Source organism: Petromyzon marinus, chromosome 56 (assembly GCF_048934315.1).
Source record: "Petromyzon marinus isolate PM22_M1 ecotype Great Lakes invasive population chromosome 56, UKy_Petmar_22M1.pri1.0, whole genome shotgun sequence".
NCBI classification, from domain to species: domain Eukaryota; kingdom Metazoa; phylum Chordata; class Hyperoartia; order Petromyzontiformes; family Petromyzontidae; genus Petromyzon; species Petromyzon marinus.
The window spans coordinates 4700865-4720391 of record NC_133722.1 but is presented as its reverse complement, the minus strand read 5'-3'; the positions used below and the strand labels follow the sequence as shown (position 1 = coordinate 4720391).

The 19527-nt window shown below is 53.5% G+C and overlaps 1 protein-coding gene across 1 annotated transcript in view; it reads left to right on the top strand.

Moving 5' to 3' along the window:
• LOC116954713 (uncharacterized) overlaps positions 1-19527 on the top strand; it is a 173394-nt gene that overhangs the window by 43029 nt on the left and 110838 nt on the right. Inside the window, exons 5-6 of the mRNA XM_076052422.1 lie at positions 5044-5164; positions 5317-5489. Coding sequence (XP_075908537.1) covers positions 5044-5164; positions 5317-5489 — 294 coding nt within the window. The remainder of the gene's footprint in view (positions 1-5043; positions 5165-5316; positions 5490-19527) is intronic.

Below are 19527 nucleotides of genomic sequence, written 5' to 3'. Positions count from 1 at the left end.
ATTTGTACATAGCTACTACATATGTACATAGCTACTACATATGTACATAGCTACTACATATGTACATAGCTACTACATATGTACATAGCTACTACATATACACATAGCTACTACATATGTACATAGCTACTACATATGTACAGAGCTACTACATATGTACATAGCTACTACATATGTACATAGCTACTACATATGTACATAGCTACTACATATGTACATAGCTACTACATATACACATAGCTACGACATATGTACATAGCTACTACATATGTACAGAGCTACTACATATGTACATAGCTACTACATATGTACATAGCTACTACATATGTACATAGCTACTACATATACACATAGCTACTACATATACACATAGCTACTACATATGTACATAGCTACTACATATGTACATAGCTACTACATATGTACATAGCTACTACATATGTACATAGCTACTACATATACACGTAGCTACTACACATGTGGTAGCTACTTTTGCTACTACGGTAATCCGGCACGGTCTGCATTGTGTACCGTCGTGTGACGCAGTTAACGCATACGTTCATGAAAATATCGTCGGAAAGTCCACGTCTATAACGGGTCAGAACATCGCTTTGCTTGCTCTTTGGTTCTATTCGGTAAAGTCACGTAGGTAAAAAATACAACAACAAAAAACCACGACGTTTCGGCCACAACACAAGTGGCCTTCATCAGGTGAAGGGACCGGACTGTCCAGAGGACAGCACCTGATGAAGGCCACTTGTGTTGTGGCCGAAACGTCGTGATTTTTTTGTTGTTTTATTTTTTTGCCTACGTGACTTTACCGAATAAAGTCAAAGAGTATGGATCCTTGCAGTCACGAAAGCTTCAAATCTAGAATCACTTTGCTTTTAGACGCTATCCACACGAAGATGAAGATTCCTCCGTATAGCCTGAACAGACTCAAGGCAAGATCACCACCATGTGCAGTTCTACATGAACTGGTGGTTTGGTTCACGGTTGCCCTGTCTGTTGCTAAAATGTCTCGTTGCCTGGCGGGCACTTGGTGTTGTTCTTGCTGTGATGGTCTTGCTGTCGTGATGGTGTTGGTCTTCCTGTCGCGATGGCGTTGATGTTGTGATGGCGTTGATGTTGTTGTGACGGTGAATCATAATAATAATATTGGAAAGCGTGGGGGAGGTGTTGTCGCCCCCCCTTGTGAATTTAGCGGTCAGCTGAGGTCACAGGGGTTCAGCGCGGCTCTTACCCCGTGGCATTACCCCGGACTCCTTCCACGCATCATCCAAACCAATTAAGCTAGGGGGACCCCCCCCTCCCCTTTCGCCTCCCCCCACCTCGCCCCCCCTCTAATGGCGTGTCGCTTGTATCGACTATAACCAAATCATCGGCGCCCGCCGCTGCTTCTCATCTCGTTCCGTTAAACAAAGGCGGCGAGAATCCCACAAGGACAGCGCCGTGCGGATCACAAGTCTGTTCCGTCGAACAACCGCAGTTGAAGGCTGCACAAAGCGGTGCATCGTTTTATCGACTCCCGGGGTGTGCGATGATGGGCTGAGTCGATCATTCCGCCGGATGCGACGAGAGAGAAACGTTGCGGGCTGATGCTGCTGCGTTGGTGGTGGAGGTGGCGACGCTGCTGCACGTGCCCGACTCTGGATGAGTAACCCTACGCTGTGGACCAAGGCCGTAGCCATGGAGTCAATATTGGGGGGGGAGGGACCAAATCTTCCAGGGGGTCTGGGGGGGTCCCAACCCAGAAAAAAAATCTAAATTTGAAAACGAATTTCCTGCCTAAAATATAAAAAAAAAAATTCACGAACACATAGGATGAACTTTTTATTTATTTTTTACAATAATGTCTAATAGTGTATATTGTATTACATTGCTCTGTATTTTTTTATTTTTTACCTTTTCTTGTTTCATTGAATGTAATGGCAGAGATTAAGGATTCTTAAAGTACAACCATAACCACAATCATATAAATACAAATCTATTTTATAGCAATATATTGCATGGGGGGGGGCATTTTGAGCATATTTGAATATTGGGGGGGGGAGGGGATGTGTCCCCCCCCAATATAAATTATAATTACGGCCCTGCTGTGGAGGCAGCGGCGAAGGAGTTGGTGGATCGCGCACAGATGTCGTGGAAGCTGCGCCTCGTGGAGGACGAGAAGGCAGTGCAGCAAGTCGACTCATCGCCATGCTAAACTCTCCTGTTTGATTTGTACTAGGTGCCTCTGTGAATGTGTATGCTCTGACTTTAACATAGCCATTTCTGTGACCAGCCACAAGATAATCACTCAGCTATTTCAATGCCAAATTCTCCTGTTTGATTTGTACTAGGTGCCTCTGTGAATGTGTATGCTTTGACTTTAACATAGCTATTTCTGCGACCAGTCACAAGCTAATCACTCAGCTATTTCAATGCTAAATTCTCCTGTTTGATTTGTACTAGGTGCCTCTGTGAAGGTTTATGCTCTGACTTTAACATAGCTATTTCTGTGACCAGTCACAAGCTAATCACTCAGCTATTTCAATGCTAAATTCTCCTGTTTCATTTGTACTAGGTGGCTCTGTGAATGTGTATGCTCTGACTTTAACATAGCCATTTCTGTGACCAGTCACAAGCTAATCACTCAGCTATTTCAATGCTAAATTCTATGCTAATTCCTTTGTCAAGGGGTGCCTCTGCGGATGTGTATGCTTTGACTTTAACATAGCCATTTCTGTGACCAGTCACAAGCTAATCACTCAGCTATTTCAATGCTAAATTCTATGCTATTTCATTTGTCAAGGCGCTTTGTTTCTTCTCACACAGCTTAAAGGTCGCGATCTGGGCTTGGCTGTGTTCGCTCCAGCGCTGTCCTCCAGACAGTCTCGTCCCTTCACCTGATGAAGGCCGCTTGTGTTGTGGCCCGAAACGTCGTGAGAATTTTATTGTGTTATTTGATCAATTTATTATTTTATTCTCATTCTACGTGACTTTACCGAAAGACCCAAAGAAGATGAATCCTTGCAGTGACGAAAGCTTTGAATCGAAATTTCATCGCCATCTGTTTCCGTCTGTACGGAGACATGGGTTGTCGCAGCTTCTCGCGCGCGCATGCCGTGGATCTTCTCACGGTGCTCCGATTGAGACGTACAATTGATTCGTTGCACTTGTACCAACAAATGTTCAAGTGATTTCTTTACCTTTGGTATACTTTTGCACTTCCATTGTGTTGTCGTATTGTTTCATTGTTGCAACGTTCTGACCCCCAGTGCCCCGGCTGCACATGTTTGAGAAATAAGAGCTTCATGGCTTATCGGATTCCTCGGGTATAAACAAATATTGTGATTGTGAGCGTCTTGAAATAGAAAAAATAAAAACCGCATGTGGCGTCGGAAGGAGCCTGGATAAATAAGTAAATCAGAATGCTGTAGTTATAATACTCATTGTAATGTATTATTCATTCATAATTTCCATGTATTATATTACACGTAATACCAGCACCCATCTTTACGCAGAATCCTTCCCGTTCACTCACTGCAAGGACAACCCCCACCCGCCCCTCCCCCTTCCCCCACCCCCACACCTCATTAGCATAATCATGAACACACTATGCGTCAACCGCGCTCTGTCATTGGTTGCGACACGCGTGTCGGGGTGGGGGGGTGTGTGCGGGGCGGGGTTGGTGGTGATGGGTGGAGGTGGTTGGTTGGGGGTTGGGGGGTTGGTGGGAGGGGTTGGTGGTGGGTGGGGTGGGCCGATGCGATAATTTATTAATTTATTTACTCACCCCCCCCCCCCCTCTGCTGCGTAGTGGGGGGGGGGGTGAAAACAAAGTGTGGTGACGTCACGTGGGGCGTGTACCGCTGATGGAGGTGAAGGTAGTGGAGGTGGTAGTAGAGGTAGTGGAGGTGGTAGTGGTGGTGGTAGTGGTAGTGGAGGTGGAGGTGGTGGTAGTGGAGGTGGTAGTGGAGGAGGTAGTGGAGGTGGTAGTGGAGGTGGTAGTGGAGGTGGTAGTGGAGGTGGAGGTGGTGGTGGTGGTAGTGGAGGTGGTAGTGGAGGTGGTAGTGGAGGAGGTAGTGGAGGTGGTAGTGGAGGTGGTAGTGGAGGAGGTAGTGGAGGTGGTAGTGGAGGTGGTAGTGGAGGTAGTGGAGGTGGTAGTGGAGGTGGTAGTGGAGGTGGTAGTGGAGGTGGTAGTGGTAGTGGAGGTGGTGGTGGTAGTGGTAGTGGAGGTGGTAGTGGTAGTGGAGGTGGAGGTGGTGGTGGAGGTGGTGGTGGAGGTGGTAGTGGAGGTGGTAGTGGTAGTGGTAGTGGAGGTGGTAGTGGAGGTGGTAGTGGAGGCAGTGGAGGTGGTAGTGGTGGTGGAGGTGGTAGTGGAGGAGGTAGTGGAGGTGGTAGTAGAGGTAGTGGAGGTGGTAGTGGAGGTAGTGGTGGTGGAGGTGGTAGTGGTGGTGGAGGTGGTAGTGGAGGAGGAGCGAGCGTTGGTGGGGGTCGGATCGGCACGTGCAGCGCTGGTCCCGCGCCCTGGAGTGGCCGAGTGTCGCGAGAAGTGAACTCTCGAGAACTATCTCCCTCTCTCCACCGTGGAACTCGCTCGCTCTCCCTACCCGCCTTTCTCTCTCTCTCTGTCGCTGGGTTTTTCGCGGCGTCAAAATAAGAATTCGGCAGAGACGAGAACACGACCACAACAGCAGCAGCAGTAGCACTCTGTGCCAGGCTAGGTGCACCTCAAGGCCACGAGAACGAACGCGCGCGCGCGCACGCACGCACGCACCTCGCTGTCAGGCGCCGGGGACTCGACAACATCGCTACGCATCGCGAGACGGAGGGGATCGGAGAGCCTCGCGCGTTCCACACCACCGCGCGCGCAACCACCAAGCCCGACAGCTCCCCGCCCTCTCGCCCTCTCGCTCGCTGGGAGGGGGGGGGTTCGTGGCGTCAATAAGAACACGGAAGGGGTTCGGAAGGGAGGGGGTTCCGAGGGGAGGGGGGAGGAGGAGTAGGAGGAGGAGGAGTAGAGGGAACACACCTTGCTTGCTCCTGGCGCATCGCCAGATCGCAATGAACGTTGCCCGACATCGCGACACACGCCGGGCAATCTGAAGCGGAGGCTTCGCGCGCCGCCGCCGCTGCCGCCGCTTGCGCTGCCGCTCATCGTGCTGAGCCCGAGCAGCAAGTACGTGGAGCCACATCGACCACCACCCCCCCATCCCCTCCCCACCGGCTCGTGGTGGGGCTGCGGAGAGTGTTGGGCGGGCGGGCGGGCGGGCGGGGAAGGAGTGTCTGGGCTAACTCCACCTGGACGCGTCTCGCGCCACGGCGCGGCAGGGAGGAGCTGCGTCCGCACCCCGGGAAGAAGAAGAAGATGATGATGATGGTGAAGAAGAAGGTGATGAAGAAGGTGATGATGATGCTGTCGGGACGCCACGGAAGCGGCGGTGGCGACCTCCTCCTCCTAGTGCTGCTCGGCGCTCTCTGGGCCGGGTGCCGCGGCCAGGAAGGTGAGCGAGTGGGTGGTGGTGAGCGAGTGGGTGGTGGTGGTGAGCGCGTCCGTGGTGGTGAGCGCGTCCGTGGTGGTGGTGAGCGCGTCCGTGGTGGTGGTGAGCGCGTCCGTGGTGGTGAGCGCGTCCGTGGTGGTGAGCGAATGGGTGGTGGTGGTGAGCGAGTGGGTGGTGAGCGAGTGGGTTTGCGGGGGCCAGGGAGGGGGGGGGTGTTGGTGAGCGAAGGGTTTTGAATGAGCGGGTGAGTTGTTGGGTGAAGGGGTGGGTGGGTGCTATGGAACGAGTGGGTGAATGGAAACGGGTGAGCGAGTGGGATTAGCGAGTGAATGACGGGGAGAGTGAGTGGATGGGCTATGGAATGGGTGAAGGAGCCGAGTGAGTGAGCCTACGATGGAGTGAGTGGTGAGCGCATGTGCGATATCTTGAGGGAGCGAGTTAATGAATGAACGGGCGAGTGGGTTAATGAACGGGTGGATGAGTGAGTGAACGAGTGAGTTATTGGATGAGTGAGCGATTGAGCCAGCTCGCGAGCGGTTTAAGTGAGTTAGCGCTTGGGTGAGAGTGAGTGGATGTGTGAGAGTGGATGAGAGATTGAATGGATGAGTGAGAGTGGATGAGTGAGAGAGTGGATGAGCGGATGAGTGAGAGAGGGGATGAGTGAGGGAATGAGAGAGTGAGTGGATGAGTGAGAGAGAGAGAGTGAGTGGACGAGTGAGGGAATGAGAGAGTGAGTGGATGAGTGAGAGAGAATGAGTGGATGAGTGAGAGAGAGTGAGTGGATGAGTGAGAGAGAGTGAGTGGATGAGTGACAGAGAGAGTGAGTGGACGAGTGAGGGAATGAGAGAGTAAGTGGATGAGTGAGAGAGAAGGAGTGGATGAGTGAGAGAGAGTGAGTGGATGAGTGACAGAGAGTAAGTGTATGGGTGACAGAGTAAGTGGATGGGTGAGAGAGAGTGAGTGGACGAGTGAGGGTATGAGTGAGAGAGAATGAGTGGATGAGTGAGAGAGAATGAGTGGATGAGTGAGAGAGAATGAGTGGATGAGTGAGAGAGAATGAGTGGATGAGTGACAGAGTAAGTGGATGAGTGACAGAGAGTAAGTGGATGGGTGAGAGAGAGAATGAGTGGAAGAGTAAGGGAATGAGAGAGCGAGTGGATGAGTGAGTGAGAGAGAGAGTGAGTTGGTAAGGGAGTGAGTGAGTGAGCAGGTGAGGGAGTGAGTGAGCAGGTGAGGGAGTGAGTGAGCAGGTGAGGGAGTGAGTGAGTGGGTGAGGGAGTGAGTGAGGGAGTGAGTGAGTGAGCAGGTGAGGGAGTGAGTGAGCAGGTGAGGGAGTGAGTGAGTGGGTGAGGGAGTGAATGGGTGAGTGAGTGAGTGAGCAGGTGAGGTGAGTGAGTGAGCAAGTGAGGGAGTGAGTGAGTGAGCAGGTGAGTGAGTGGGTGAGGGAGTGGAGGAGTGAGTGGGTGAGGGAGTGAGTGGGTGAGGGAGTGAGTGGGTGAGGGAGTGAGTGGGTGAGTGAGTGAGTGAGTGGGTGAGGGAGTGAGTGAGTGCGCAGGTGAGTGAGTGGGTGCGGGAGTGAGGGAGTGAGTGAGTGGGTGAGGGAGTGAGTGGGTGAGGGAGTGAGTGGGTGAGGGAGTGAGTGGGTGAGGGAGTGAGTGGGTGAGGGAGTGAGTGGGTGAGGGAGTGAGGGAGTGAGTGAGTGAGCAGGTGAGGAAGTGAGTGAGCAGGTGAGGGAGTGAGTGAGTTAGTGAGCAGGTGAGTGAGTGGGTGAGGGAGTGAGTGAGGGAGTGGGTGAGGGAGTGGGTGAGGGAGTGAGAGGGAGGGGATGAGCGAGGGGTTCCCCTTGCGCGCGCGCGCCACCGGCTCCTCGCACATGGTGGTGCGCGCTTCCGCGCCCGTTCGATCCCCCGTGGCGGATCAAAGAGAAGGGGGGGGAGGGGGCCGGAGCCTCGGGGCTCTGGGACCCCCGGAAACGACGGTGGCCTCTGGGGTTCAGCGGGAGTTGGTGGGGGGGGGGGGGGTTCTGTGGGGGGGGGGGGGTTCTGTGGGGAGGCGGGTTCTGGGGGGGGGTGTTTGGGGGGGTGTCTGGGTTCGCGGCGAGCGCTGCGAGGGAGAAGTTCGCGCTGAGCCCCTGAGTGGGGGCTAGGGGAGCTCCACTCGCAGTCGTGTGTGGGGTACGTGTGTGGTGTGTGTGTGGTGCGTGTGTGGTACGTGTGTGGTACGTGTGTGGTGAGTGTGTGGTGTGGTGTGTGTGTGGTGCGTGTGTGGTACGTGTGTGGTACGTGTGTGGTGCGTGTGTGGTGTGGTGTGCGTGTGGTACGTGTGTGGTGTGCGTGTGGTACGTGTGTGGTGTGCGTGTGGTACGTGTGTGGTGTGGTGTGTGTGCGGTGTGGTGTGTGTGTGGTGTGTGTGTGGTGTGCGAGTGCGGTGAGTGTGGTATGTGTGTTGTGAGTGGTAAGTGTGTGGTGTGTGGTGTGCGTGTGGTGCTTGATACGTGTGGTACGTGTGTGGTGTGCGTGTGGTACGTGTGGTGTGGTGTGTGTGTGTGTGGTGTGCGAGTGTGGTGAGTGTGGTACGTGTGTTGTGAATGGTAAGTGTGTGGTCTGCGTGTGGTGCTTGATACGTGTGGTACGTGTGGTGTGGTGTGTGTGTGGTATGGTGTGTGTGTGTGGTATGCGAGTGTGGTGAGTGTGGTACGTGTGTTGTGAATGGTAAGTGTGTGGTGTGTGGTGTGCGTGTGGTGCTTGATACGTGTGGTACGAGTGTGGTGTGTGTGTGGTGTGTGTGTGGTGAGTGTGGTGAGTGTGTGCCGCGCCGACTTGAATAAGTGCTCGCGAACAGCCCTTGCCGCAAAACATCGGCTAAAGCTATACGGGGGATCTTTGTCTTTGCTGAGGTGTGTGTGTGTGGTGTGTGCTTAGTTGCATGTATGTGTAGCGTGTGTGGCTTGTGCAGCGGTGCTACGAACCCGGCGATTCCCGCTCACGGCCAACACCCAGTGACGATTATCTGAACCGGTCCTGGGCCTCCCCTAGGTCGACTCAGCCTCAAATGAGTACCTGGTTCGGTGTGTAAACGTCGCCACTGGGGAGACAAAGGCGGCCGGGCGTGGTGTTGGCCACCCACCCCTTCATGTGCCGTGGCGGCCTTCCTAGGTGCTCGCTAACAGCACTTGCCCCAACAGTCTGTGAAGGCTATACGGGGAATCTTTGTCTTTGTGTGTGCCGTACCGACCTTCCTCGGTGCTCGTGAACGACACTTGCCACGACATTTTCTGTTAAGGCGAAACGGGGGGGGATATTTTTTGTGTTTGTTTATGGGTGTGTGTGTTGTGGTGGTGGTGGTGGTTATGTATGTGGGGTGTATTAGGTGTACGTCTGTTGATGCGTACAAAAATGCACACACGTGCGTGTGGGTTTGTATGAACGGGTAAGGCATGAGTAAATGTAAGTTTAGGTGTGTGTGTGTGTGCATGGGTATGTGTGGAGCGGTGGTGCAACGGTTAGCGCGCCGCGTGACCCCGAGATCGATTCCCGCTCACAGTGCGTGCACATCGCCACTGGGGAGACAAAGGCGGCCGGGCGTGGTGCTGCCCACCCAAACCACCTCGTGTGCCGTTCCGGCCTTCATAGGTGCTCGCTAACAGCACTTGTCCCGAAAGTATGTCAAGGCTATCCGGGGGGGGGGGGGGTGATCTTTGGCTTTGTGCTTTTTTCTACCCCCCACGCAGTAAATTTTTGAGACTTGCACAAATGTCAGTATTGAATTTACTGTCAAAACGTCTCCAGCTGGAATGGCGACTACTGCTGATACTGCGAGTACTGACGATGGGTTGGGGGGGGTCGATTCGTCTGCCGCGGTGGAAATTCCACATTCTCATGGCGACGGCCCGTCGTTCCATATCGCCGGTGGTGGTGGTGATGGTTGTTGTTGTTGTTGTTGCTGCTGCTGCTGTCGGTGGTGGTTGATGGTGGATGTTGTTGGGGGGGAGCGGTGGCGCAGTGATTAGCGCACTGTGCCACGACCTGCGACGCCCCTCCCCCCCCCCCCCCCCGAGTCCCGAAACCCAATTCCCGCTCACGACCGAATATATGAACGGCCCCTGGGACTCCCCTAGGTCGACTCGGCCCTAAATGAGCATGTTGTGCGGTGTGTACGCAACGGCACTAGGGAGACAAAGGCGGCCCCGGGCGTGCTGCTGGCCACCCGCCCTTTCGTGTGCCGTTGCCGGCCTTCATAGGACGCTCGCTAACAGCACTTGCCTCAACAGTCTGCTAAAGGCTACACGGGGGTTCTTTGTCTTTGTATGTACGTGTGTGTGCGCGCACGCCTTGTCTCTGAAGCCCATGGCGAAATCATCCGCAATGCGCCCAATCCGGGTGGCTCAGCAGGGGTCTCAGCCTGGCGAGCGCCTGCATGGGCGTCCGCCATCGGGTGCTTAACAGGCGCAATAGGCGGCCGTGAAGCATGGTGAAGTATGGTGAAGTATGGTGAAGTATGGTGAAGTATGGTCATGCAACCCCACGACCCTCAAATGCACGTCCCAGCAGAGGCTGCATAGTGTGCACTCCGCCCACGTGACCTGCACGCGTGCTCTACCCCTGCGTACGCGTGCACACCAGTGACCACGTGCACACCTGCGTACACGTGCGACCACGTGCACACGTGTACCGATGGTGTACACGGGCTGTAACATACATGTTGTCCATTCCTTATACCTACGCGCTTCGAGTACACGTTGATCTTCTTGATTTTTTTCTAATTCAATCTTGGTTCTTGGTTTCAATCGAGATTGAAAATTCCTCTCTTCAGAGCTGCGTTTTGTCGCGTTTAGTGTTGCCGTCCGATGATCACGGTTGGCTACGTACGGTGCGAAAGAAGGCCAACGTGCAGTACACACAGCATTACGTACAACATTCGTGCAAAGCATGTTTCGCCTGTAACACACAAACGAAAACCCTGCGGACGGAGAATCTCGTTCGCAAGTCACCGTCCGGGGGGTGATGTCCGTTGACACCACGGGGTGAGCTTCGACCACACGTTGGGGTGCAAACTGCATTGGGCGTGGGGCCTGGTCGGAGTGGCGGCTTCAGGATTTTCAGAATTTGAAAGACAAAAAATGTCGGAGTTTTAATTTATTTTCGGGGATATGCGGTTTTGTTGTTGTTGTTGTTGCTGCGTTTATTCATAGGCTGCAGCCATGGAGTCAACATTGGAGGGGGGGGGGGCAAATCTTGCAGGGTGTCTGGGGGGGTCCCAACCCCAGAAAAAAAATCTAAATTTGAAAACGAATTTCCTGCCTAAAATATTAAAAAGATTCACTAACACGTGGGATGAACTTTTTTTTTACAATAATGTCTATTAGTGTTATTGTATTACATTGCTCTATTTTTACTTTTTTTTACCATTTCTTGTTTCATTGTATGTAATGGCAGAGATTAGGGATTAATAAATTACAACCATAACCACAATTATATGAACAGAAATCTATGCGTTGATTTATATGAAGACATGTCCAGATATTGTGGCCAAGGTTTAGAAAATTGTTGTTTTCATTTACATAGCATAGCAATTATTATTTATAGCAATAAATTGGAGGGGGGCGGGCATTTTGAGCATTTTTGAATATTTGGGGGGATGTGTCCCCCCCCCAATATATATTATAATTATATTATAATTACGGCCTTGATTTATTTCATTGAACGCGCGCGTCGTCTTGCTGACAAAAGTGACGTCACCCGGTAACCTCCCCCGCCCCCCCACCGCATGACGTGCCTTTTGGCGGGAAACCGGCGGATGTGCCGTCGATGACGTCACAAAGGGGGGCGGGTGGGAGGGGGGTCGACGACGAATATTTAGGATCTTCCGAAATTTCGATTTAAAGTTTTGGTGACTGCAAGGATTCATCTCCTTTGGTTCTTTCGGTAAAGTCACGTAGAATGAGAATAAAACAATAAATTAATAAAATAACGCAATAAAATTCTCACGACGTTTCGGCCACAACACAAGTGGCCTTCTTCAGGTGAAAGGAACAGACCTGTCGGGACGACCCATTCTACGTGACTTTACCGAAAGAACCAAAGAAGATCTTCCGAAATGTCGCATCTGGCCCTCGACTTTAGGATTCGTAAATCTCGAGCACGACGTCCATAACGTTTAAAGTTGTTTACGTGTGCACGCCGTTGCGGGGCGGGAGGGCCGATATGAGCTAGAATTAACATAATAATAATGATATTCATATTCATGTTCGCCGATAGGGCATCGTTCCAGGGTAACATTTTTCACGAGAGCGAGTTCGCAATGGTAAGGCTATGGGAGTTCAGATCTTGGCTTGAGGCTTCCCTGCGGTGGGGGGGGGGGGGTCTATAAAAGAAGCCAGCGACGGCGACGGCTGTTCTACGCATGGACCCCCCACCCCCCGCCATGGGAATGTGGAATGTCCGTCGCTGGCTCTGAAGGTGTTGTGAGCGGCAGATGATCACCAACGCAGCAATGCTGCGATGTGCACGTGTGCCTCGTGTGTGTGCCTCGTGTGTGTGTGTGTCTCGTGTGTGTGTGTGTCTCGTGTGTGTGTCGTGTGTGTGTGTGTGTCGTGTGTGTGTGTCTCGTGTGTGTGTGTGTGTCTCGTGTGTGTGTGCCTCGTGTGTGTCTCGTGTGTGTGTGCCTCGTGTGTGTGTCGTGTGTGTGTGTCTCATGTGTGTGTGTCGTGTGTGTGTGTGTGTGTCTCGTGTGTGTGCCTCGTGTGTCTCGTATGTGTGTGTGTCTCGTGTGTGTGTGGTGTGTGTGTGTCTCGTGTGTGTGTGGTGTGTGTGTGTGGTGTGTGTGTGTGTCTCGTGTGTGTGTGGTGTGTGTGTGTGTCTCGTGTGTGTGCGCCTCGTGTGTGTGTCTCATGTGTGTGTGTGTGCCTCGTGTGTGTGCCTCGTGTGTTTGTGTCTCGTGTGTGTGCGCCTCGTGTGTGTGTGGTGTGTGTGTGTGCGCCTCGTGTGTGTGTGGTGTGTGTGTGTGCCTCGTGTGTGTGTGGTGTGTGTGTGTTTGTGTCTCGTGTGTGTGTGTGTGCCTCGTGTGTTTGTGTGTGTCACGTGTGTGTGTGTGCCTCGTGTGTGTGTGTGTATCTCGTGTGTGTGTGCCTACGCGTGTAAGTGGGCTTTGCCTGGTACAGGATGTGGATGGTTTCGTGTTGTATGGTTTCGTGATTTTGGGTGATTTGTTTACCTCTCGTGTACGCTGCACTACTACCGTGTGTTTGTCCTGCTTGTTGTTGTTGTGACGTTCTTACCCCGTGCCCCTACTGGACATCTGTGACACGAAGAGCTTCATAGCTCATCGGATTCCTCCTCCAGCTATAAATACAAATTCTGATTCGGTATGTGCCACGCGTGTGCACGTGAGTGCGTGCCAAATGCGCGCCACACACACTCGTGTGGCACACACACACGCGTGACACACACACGCACGTGGCACACACACACGCGTGACACACACACACGCGTGGCACACACGCACGCGTGGCACACACGCGCGCTTGGCACACACACACACGCGCTTGGCACACACACACGCGCGTCGCACACACACACGCTCGTGGCACACATACACACGCGCGTGGCACACACACACACGCGCGCGTGGCACACACACACACGCGCGCTTGGCACACACACATACGCTCGCTTGGGACACACACACACGCGCTTGGGACACTCACACACACGCGCGTGGCACACACACACACACGTGTGACACACACATGCGTGACAAACACACGCACACGAGCATGGCACACACACACGCATGACACACACACACGCGTGACACACACGCGTGACACACACGCATGACACACACACACACATGACACACACACACATGACACACACACACACGTGTGACACACACACACATGACACACACACACACACACATGACACACACACACATGACACACACACACACATGACACACACACACACATGACACACACACACATCAGACACACACACACATGACACACACACACACACACATGACACACACACACACATGACACACACACACATGACACACACACACATGACACACACACACACACATGACACACACACACATGACACACACACACACACATGACACACACACACATGACACACACACACACATGACACACACACACACACATGACACACACACACACACATGACACACACACACACACATGACACACACACACACACATGACACACACACACACACACATGACACACACACGCTTGGCACACACACACATGACACACACACGCTTGGCACACACACACATGACACACACACGCTTGGCACACACACACATGACACATAACAACCGCCATTCGCCACTAAGTGGCGGTGACGTCACCACGACGCTTGTGCCAGGCTATGTGCACCCTGAGGCCACGTGAAGTGTCGAACGCCCGCTGGCAGGAGGTCACGGGGCAGACCCAGGTGCCACGGGTCAACTGACTGAGATGACTGGCTGATGCACCACCTGTGCCCCCTACTGTGCCAACCTGCTGTGCTTTAGCCACCCGGCGCTCCGCTCGCTGTTGTGAGCGTCGCTCCTCCGCCCTCCGTTGTTGTTGGAGGGCGACTGCCTCCAACTGCCCAGTAGCATCCTTCACGAGCCTCCGCCACAGAGGCCGATCTTGACACCGCTGGTACCAGTCATCGGCAAGTCCACTCAGCTCCACGTCCTCCTGTACCACATCACTCCATCTCTTCTCTAGCCCGTGCCGCGCCCGCTTAGCCCCCTCAATCCGGCCAAACAAAAGCTGTTTCGGCATGCGGTGGCTGGGCATGCGGGCTACATGACCCAGCCATCGCAGCCTTTGCCTGCCGGAGGAGCTCACCGATGGGACCCTGCCCAGATCTTTCAAGGATTTGTGAGCTCCTCACACAATCCAGTCTGGTTAAACCCAGGATGGATCGTAGGCTGGCCAGCCTAAATGTTTCTAACCGGCGAAGATATTCCATCAGGGGGGTCCACGTTTCGCAAGCGTAGAGAAGGGAGGGAATGACCGTGGCCGAGAAGACCTGAAGCTTAGTGCGGAGCGACAGACCAGGTAGCTTCCACACAGCGTTACGCAACCGATGAAAAGGTATTGCCGCTCGACTGATTCGGAGTGAGACCTCTGCTGTTAAACTGGAGCCAGTCATAAGCACACTGCCCAGGTATGGGAAACTCTCCACTCTCTCCACAACTGCCCCATCACCGATTGGGAGTTGTGGGGGTGGAGTGTCCGATGGTACAAAATACCCAGGCAGGTGCTTAGTTTTGGTGGGGCTGATGGTAAGGCCCCACCTCTTAGTGGCACGCTCCAGTCTCAGCAGCAGCGTCTCCAACTCCTCCTCTGACTGAGCAGCTATTACCAAGTCATCAGCATACATAACGTGGTTGAGCAATAGGGAGCCATCCCTTGACCGCACCCGGGCATCGATTAGCCTCCCATTATATCTGTACCATATGGAGATTCCCCCGGTACAGCTATTGAAGGCTTCACGAACTACGTGGTCAAAATAGATGTTAAATAATGTGGGAGCCAGAGGACATCCCTGTCGCACCCCAAGGTGTACAGGGAATGGCTCTGACTCCCGGCCACGTAGTTTTACCCGGGCCCGCTCACCATCATGAAGGTCCTTAATGATCGTGAGCAGAGGGTCAGGTACTCCAAAAGCACGAAGAACGACCCAGAGCCCAGGCCTACTGATTGTATCATAGGCCTTGACCAGGTCAATAAAGCAGAGATGTAGGTCTTGTTGGAATTCCCTACACCTCTGCTGTAGCAGACGGACAGAAAATATGGCATCTGTGCAGGACCGCCCTTTCCTGAAACCACATTGGGGCTCCGCAAGCCTCTCCTCAGCGTGCCTGGCAAGGCGATGCTGAATAATCCTTGCCAGGACCTTTCCCGGCACACTGAGGAGTGAGATGCCCCTGTAGTTGTTACAGTCTGTGCGGTCCCCCTTCTTAAAAAGGGAGACCACCAGGGCATCCTTCCAATCCTGCGGAACCCGTCCAGTGGTCCAGACTGTTGTTATGATGTCATATAGGGCAGTCTGTGCACAAACGCCACCCTCCCTCAGCATTTCGCTTGGGAGATCATCTCTGCCCGCTGCCTTTCCTGGTCTCAGACTCCGGATCGCCTTCAATACTTCCTCAGCAGATGGCACCTCAGCCAGCCACTCACAGGGGGTGACTTCATCCAATATTTGAGGCACCGCAGCCTCAGCAGGGTCATCCTCACTTTGTGCCACGATGTTTTCCTGGCTGAGGGATTTTCCCTCCCCCAGGACCTCACAGAAATGCTCAGCAAATCTGCGAACCTGTTCCTGGGGGTCGGAAATTGGATCACCGTTTTTTCCCCTAATGATGGTAATAGGTGTGGCGCTGCAGGTTACTTTTTTGATGGAGTTAAATAGAGATTTGTGATCACGGGCCACTGAGGCAGACTCCATCTCCTCAGCAACCCGCGACCACCACCCATCCTTGCAGCGCCTCACGGCTCTCCGAACCTCCGAGCGAAGGCTGCGGTAAGCCTCCTCATTCTCTGACGTGGGATTCTGTAGCCGATGACAGTGGGCCTGTCGCTTTTTCTCAACCATCGTGAACAACTCCTCTGTCATCCAGGGTGTCTGGGGAGGTCTGGACCGCGTACCCAAAGCAGCCATTGCAGCTGCATGAGTCACAGTCCTAAACCTCGCCCATTTACCCTCGACATCAGGAGGAGTCGGGGACGATACCAATCCCAGCCGCAAGCGATGATGAAATTCTCGCTTGCAACTTTCATCAGATAACTGAGACCAGGCCACTTTAGGTTGGAATGGGGTCCTGGGTGTACACCCACCACCGGAGTGGAAGAATGGCAGGCGCATCTTACAGATGACTAGTCGATGGTCAGAGGGCAGATCAGCTCCACGGTAGGTCCTGGTGTCAAGGACATGCGCTCGCATTCGCTGGTCCGTCACTATGTAGTCCAGCAGATGTTCTTGCTTGGACCCGGCATGCATCCATGATGTTGTGTGGATGCGCCGATGCCGGAACAGCGTGTTGGTAATTACAAGCCCATGGGCTGCACAAAAATCTAGCAGCCTCCTACCGTTGTTATTGAGCTGATCTGGCCCATGCCCTCCAATCACTCCAGACCAGGTACCAGTATCATGACCAACTCGGGCATTGAAGTCACCCAACATGATGACTCTATCCCGAGGGGCCACTTTAGCCAGCACCTGTGACAGGAGGTCATAGAAGGCATCTGACTCATCGGCTTTGCCTGCATCCCTCCACGGATGTTCATCTTCGGTGGGGGCATAAGTAACCACGACCACCATTCCTCGCCTCCGGTTGATGGGAAGGCGAGCCCAAAGTAGCCTGGGGCTTACAGCTTCCCACACCTCACCGCCACGCTCCCACGCCCCCTTCATTCTTTTGTTCAAAAGAAGACCCACACCCTGTTGTTTGGCAGTCTGCTGCCCCGAGTAGAGGACTGTCCACCCCTCATGGTGGCAGGAGCCAGAGCCGGTCCACCGGACCTCCTGAATGCCGCATAGATCCAGGCGGTACCGGTCCAGCTCCCGACAGAGGAGTGGCAGCCTCTCCTCTGCAGTGAGCGTTCGAACATTCCACGTGGCCAACCGTAGTGGCTTTTCGTTGTTTCTGGAGTAGCCCCGAGGGTAGGTATTCAATCTCCTGGCTCCGCCAATTGGGGTTTGGCCAGGAGACGTCATAGACGCCTGGCCCCCCGGGGCCTCCGGCACAAGCTTAGTTATTACATATTTCAGTTTAATTCGTAGTTTCGTGGTAATTAATTGAAGGTGGAGGGGTTACCAGCCCCTCGCACCCGTCCAGAGCCCCCGTTTAGCCCCTGTGGTGGACACATATGCCATGAGGGGAGGAGCCAATCAAAATTGGATCTCCCCCCACAGCGCTGTCCACGACAGAGTTGCCCGTCCGGCACCGCGAGGAGGTAGGGGGTTGTTTTGCCGGACACACACATGACACACACACACACACGCATGACACACACACACACACACATGACACACACACACACACATGACACACACACACATGACACACACATGACACACACACACATGACACACACACACACACATGACACACACACACACATGACACACACACACACATGACACACACACACACATGACACACACACACACACAACACACACACACACATGACACACACACACACATGACACACACACACACATGACACACACACACACATGACACACACACACACACATGCCACACACACACACACATGCCACACACACACACACATGCCACACACACACACACATGACACACACACATGACACACACACACACGACACACACACACACACGTGTGACACACACACACACATGACACACACACACACACATGACACACACACACACACGCATTTCAAGCGTGGGAACGCATTGCGCGAGGTGCGAGCGAACTCGTTCGGAACCAACTGCGGGCTGCGCCCTCGATGATGAATCCGCGTCTCGCGCAGCGGCGCGAGGGTCAGTGACACGTGCAGGCGGTCGGCCGAAACGTCGGCTCTCTTATTATTACAGGGGCACGCTTCAATTAGGGCGGGCGGGCGGGCGGGCGGGAGGAAGGGGGTGGTGTTTGTCGTCCCCCTAGGCGAAGCATCTGCGCTCTGAGACGTTTCGTTATACGTTGTGCGTGCAATGAATCATCGTCCGTGGTCAATCCACTGCTGGATGAAGGCCTCCCCCAAGCCGCCGCCGCCGCAGTCGCCTCTCACGACCGTGCGCCGTCTGAAAGATCGACCCCGGCATGGCGCTCTCCCTGCACACGAGGGAGCCGATGCCATCGCTCCCCTCAGCTCAACATTCGTCCTGTGGACGCGCGTTCTATTGTTCTCCATCATTGTTCTCAACAATTGACCGTCGCCCCACGTGACGGATGCCATCTTTATAACCCGTGTTGGCGCGTATGTGATTGAATGTGTGGGTGTGTGGGGGGGGGGTGTAGTCGCGTAGCGGTTAGCGCCTGCCATTCTTCTACTCCGATGATGGGTGTCCAGATAGCTGAGGGAGGGTGGCGCCTGTGTGCAGGCTGCCCTATATGGCATCATAATAGCTGCCTGGACCACTGGACGGGTTCCGCAGGATTGGAAGAGATGCCCTGGTGGTCCCTTTTTTTATGAAGGGGGAGCGCACAGACTGTAACAGCTACAGGGGCATCTCACTGCCAAAGATGATTCAACATCGCCTTGCCAGGCACGCTGAGGAGAGGCTTGCGGAGCACCAATGAGGTCTCAGGCCAGGGCGGTCCTGCACAGACGCCATATTATCTGTCCTGCTGCTACAGCAGAGGTGTAGGGAATTCCAACAGGATGCACATCTCTGCTTTATTGACCTGGTCAAGGCCGTTGGTACCATCGATAGGTCTAGGCTCGAGGTTGTTCTTTGTGCTTTCGGAGTTCCTGACTCTCTGCTCACAACCATTAAGGATCATGATGGTGGGCAGGCCCGGGTAAAGCTACTTGGCCGAGAGTCGGAGCTATTCCCTGTTTACCTTGGAATGCGACAGGGTTGTCCTCTGGCTTCTGCATTAATTTAACATATTTTTCGACCACGTAGTTCGAGAAGCTTTTCATCACTCTACCGGAGGAATATCCATCTGGTACAGATACAAACGGGAGGCTGATCGATGCCCGGGTGCGGTCAAGGGATGAATCCCTATTGGTCAACCATATTATGTATGCTGATGATCTGGTGATTTCTGCTCACCCAAAGGAGTTGTAGGCGCTGCTTAATTTCAGAGCGTGCTACCATCAGCCCCTCCGAAATTAAGCACCTGCCTGGGTATTTTGTATCATCAAAAACACTCCACCCCCTCAACCCCCCTATTGGCGTGGCAGTTGTATAGAGAGTGGAGAAGTTTCCATACCTTGGCAATGTGCTTATGACCAGCTCCGGTTTGACAGCAGAAGCTTGACTCTGAATGAGTCGAACGGCATTGTCT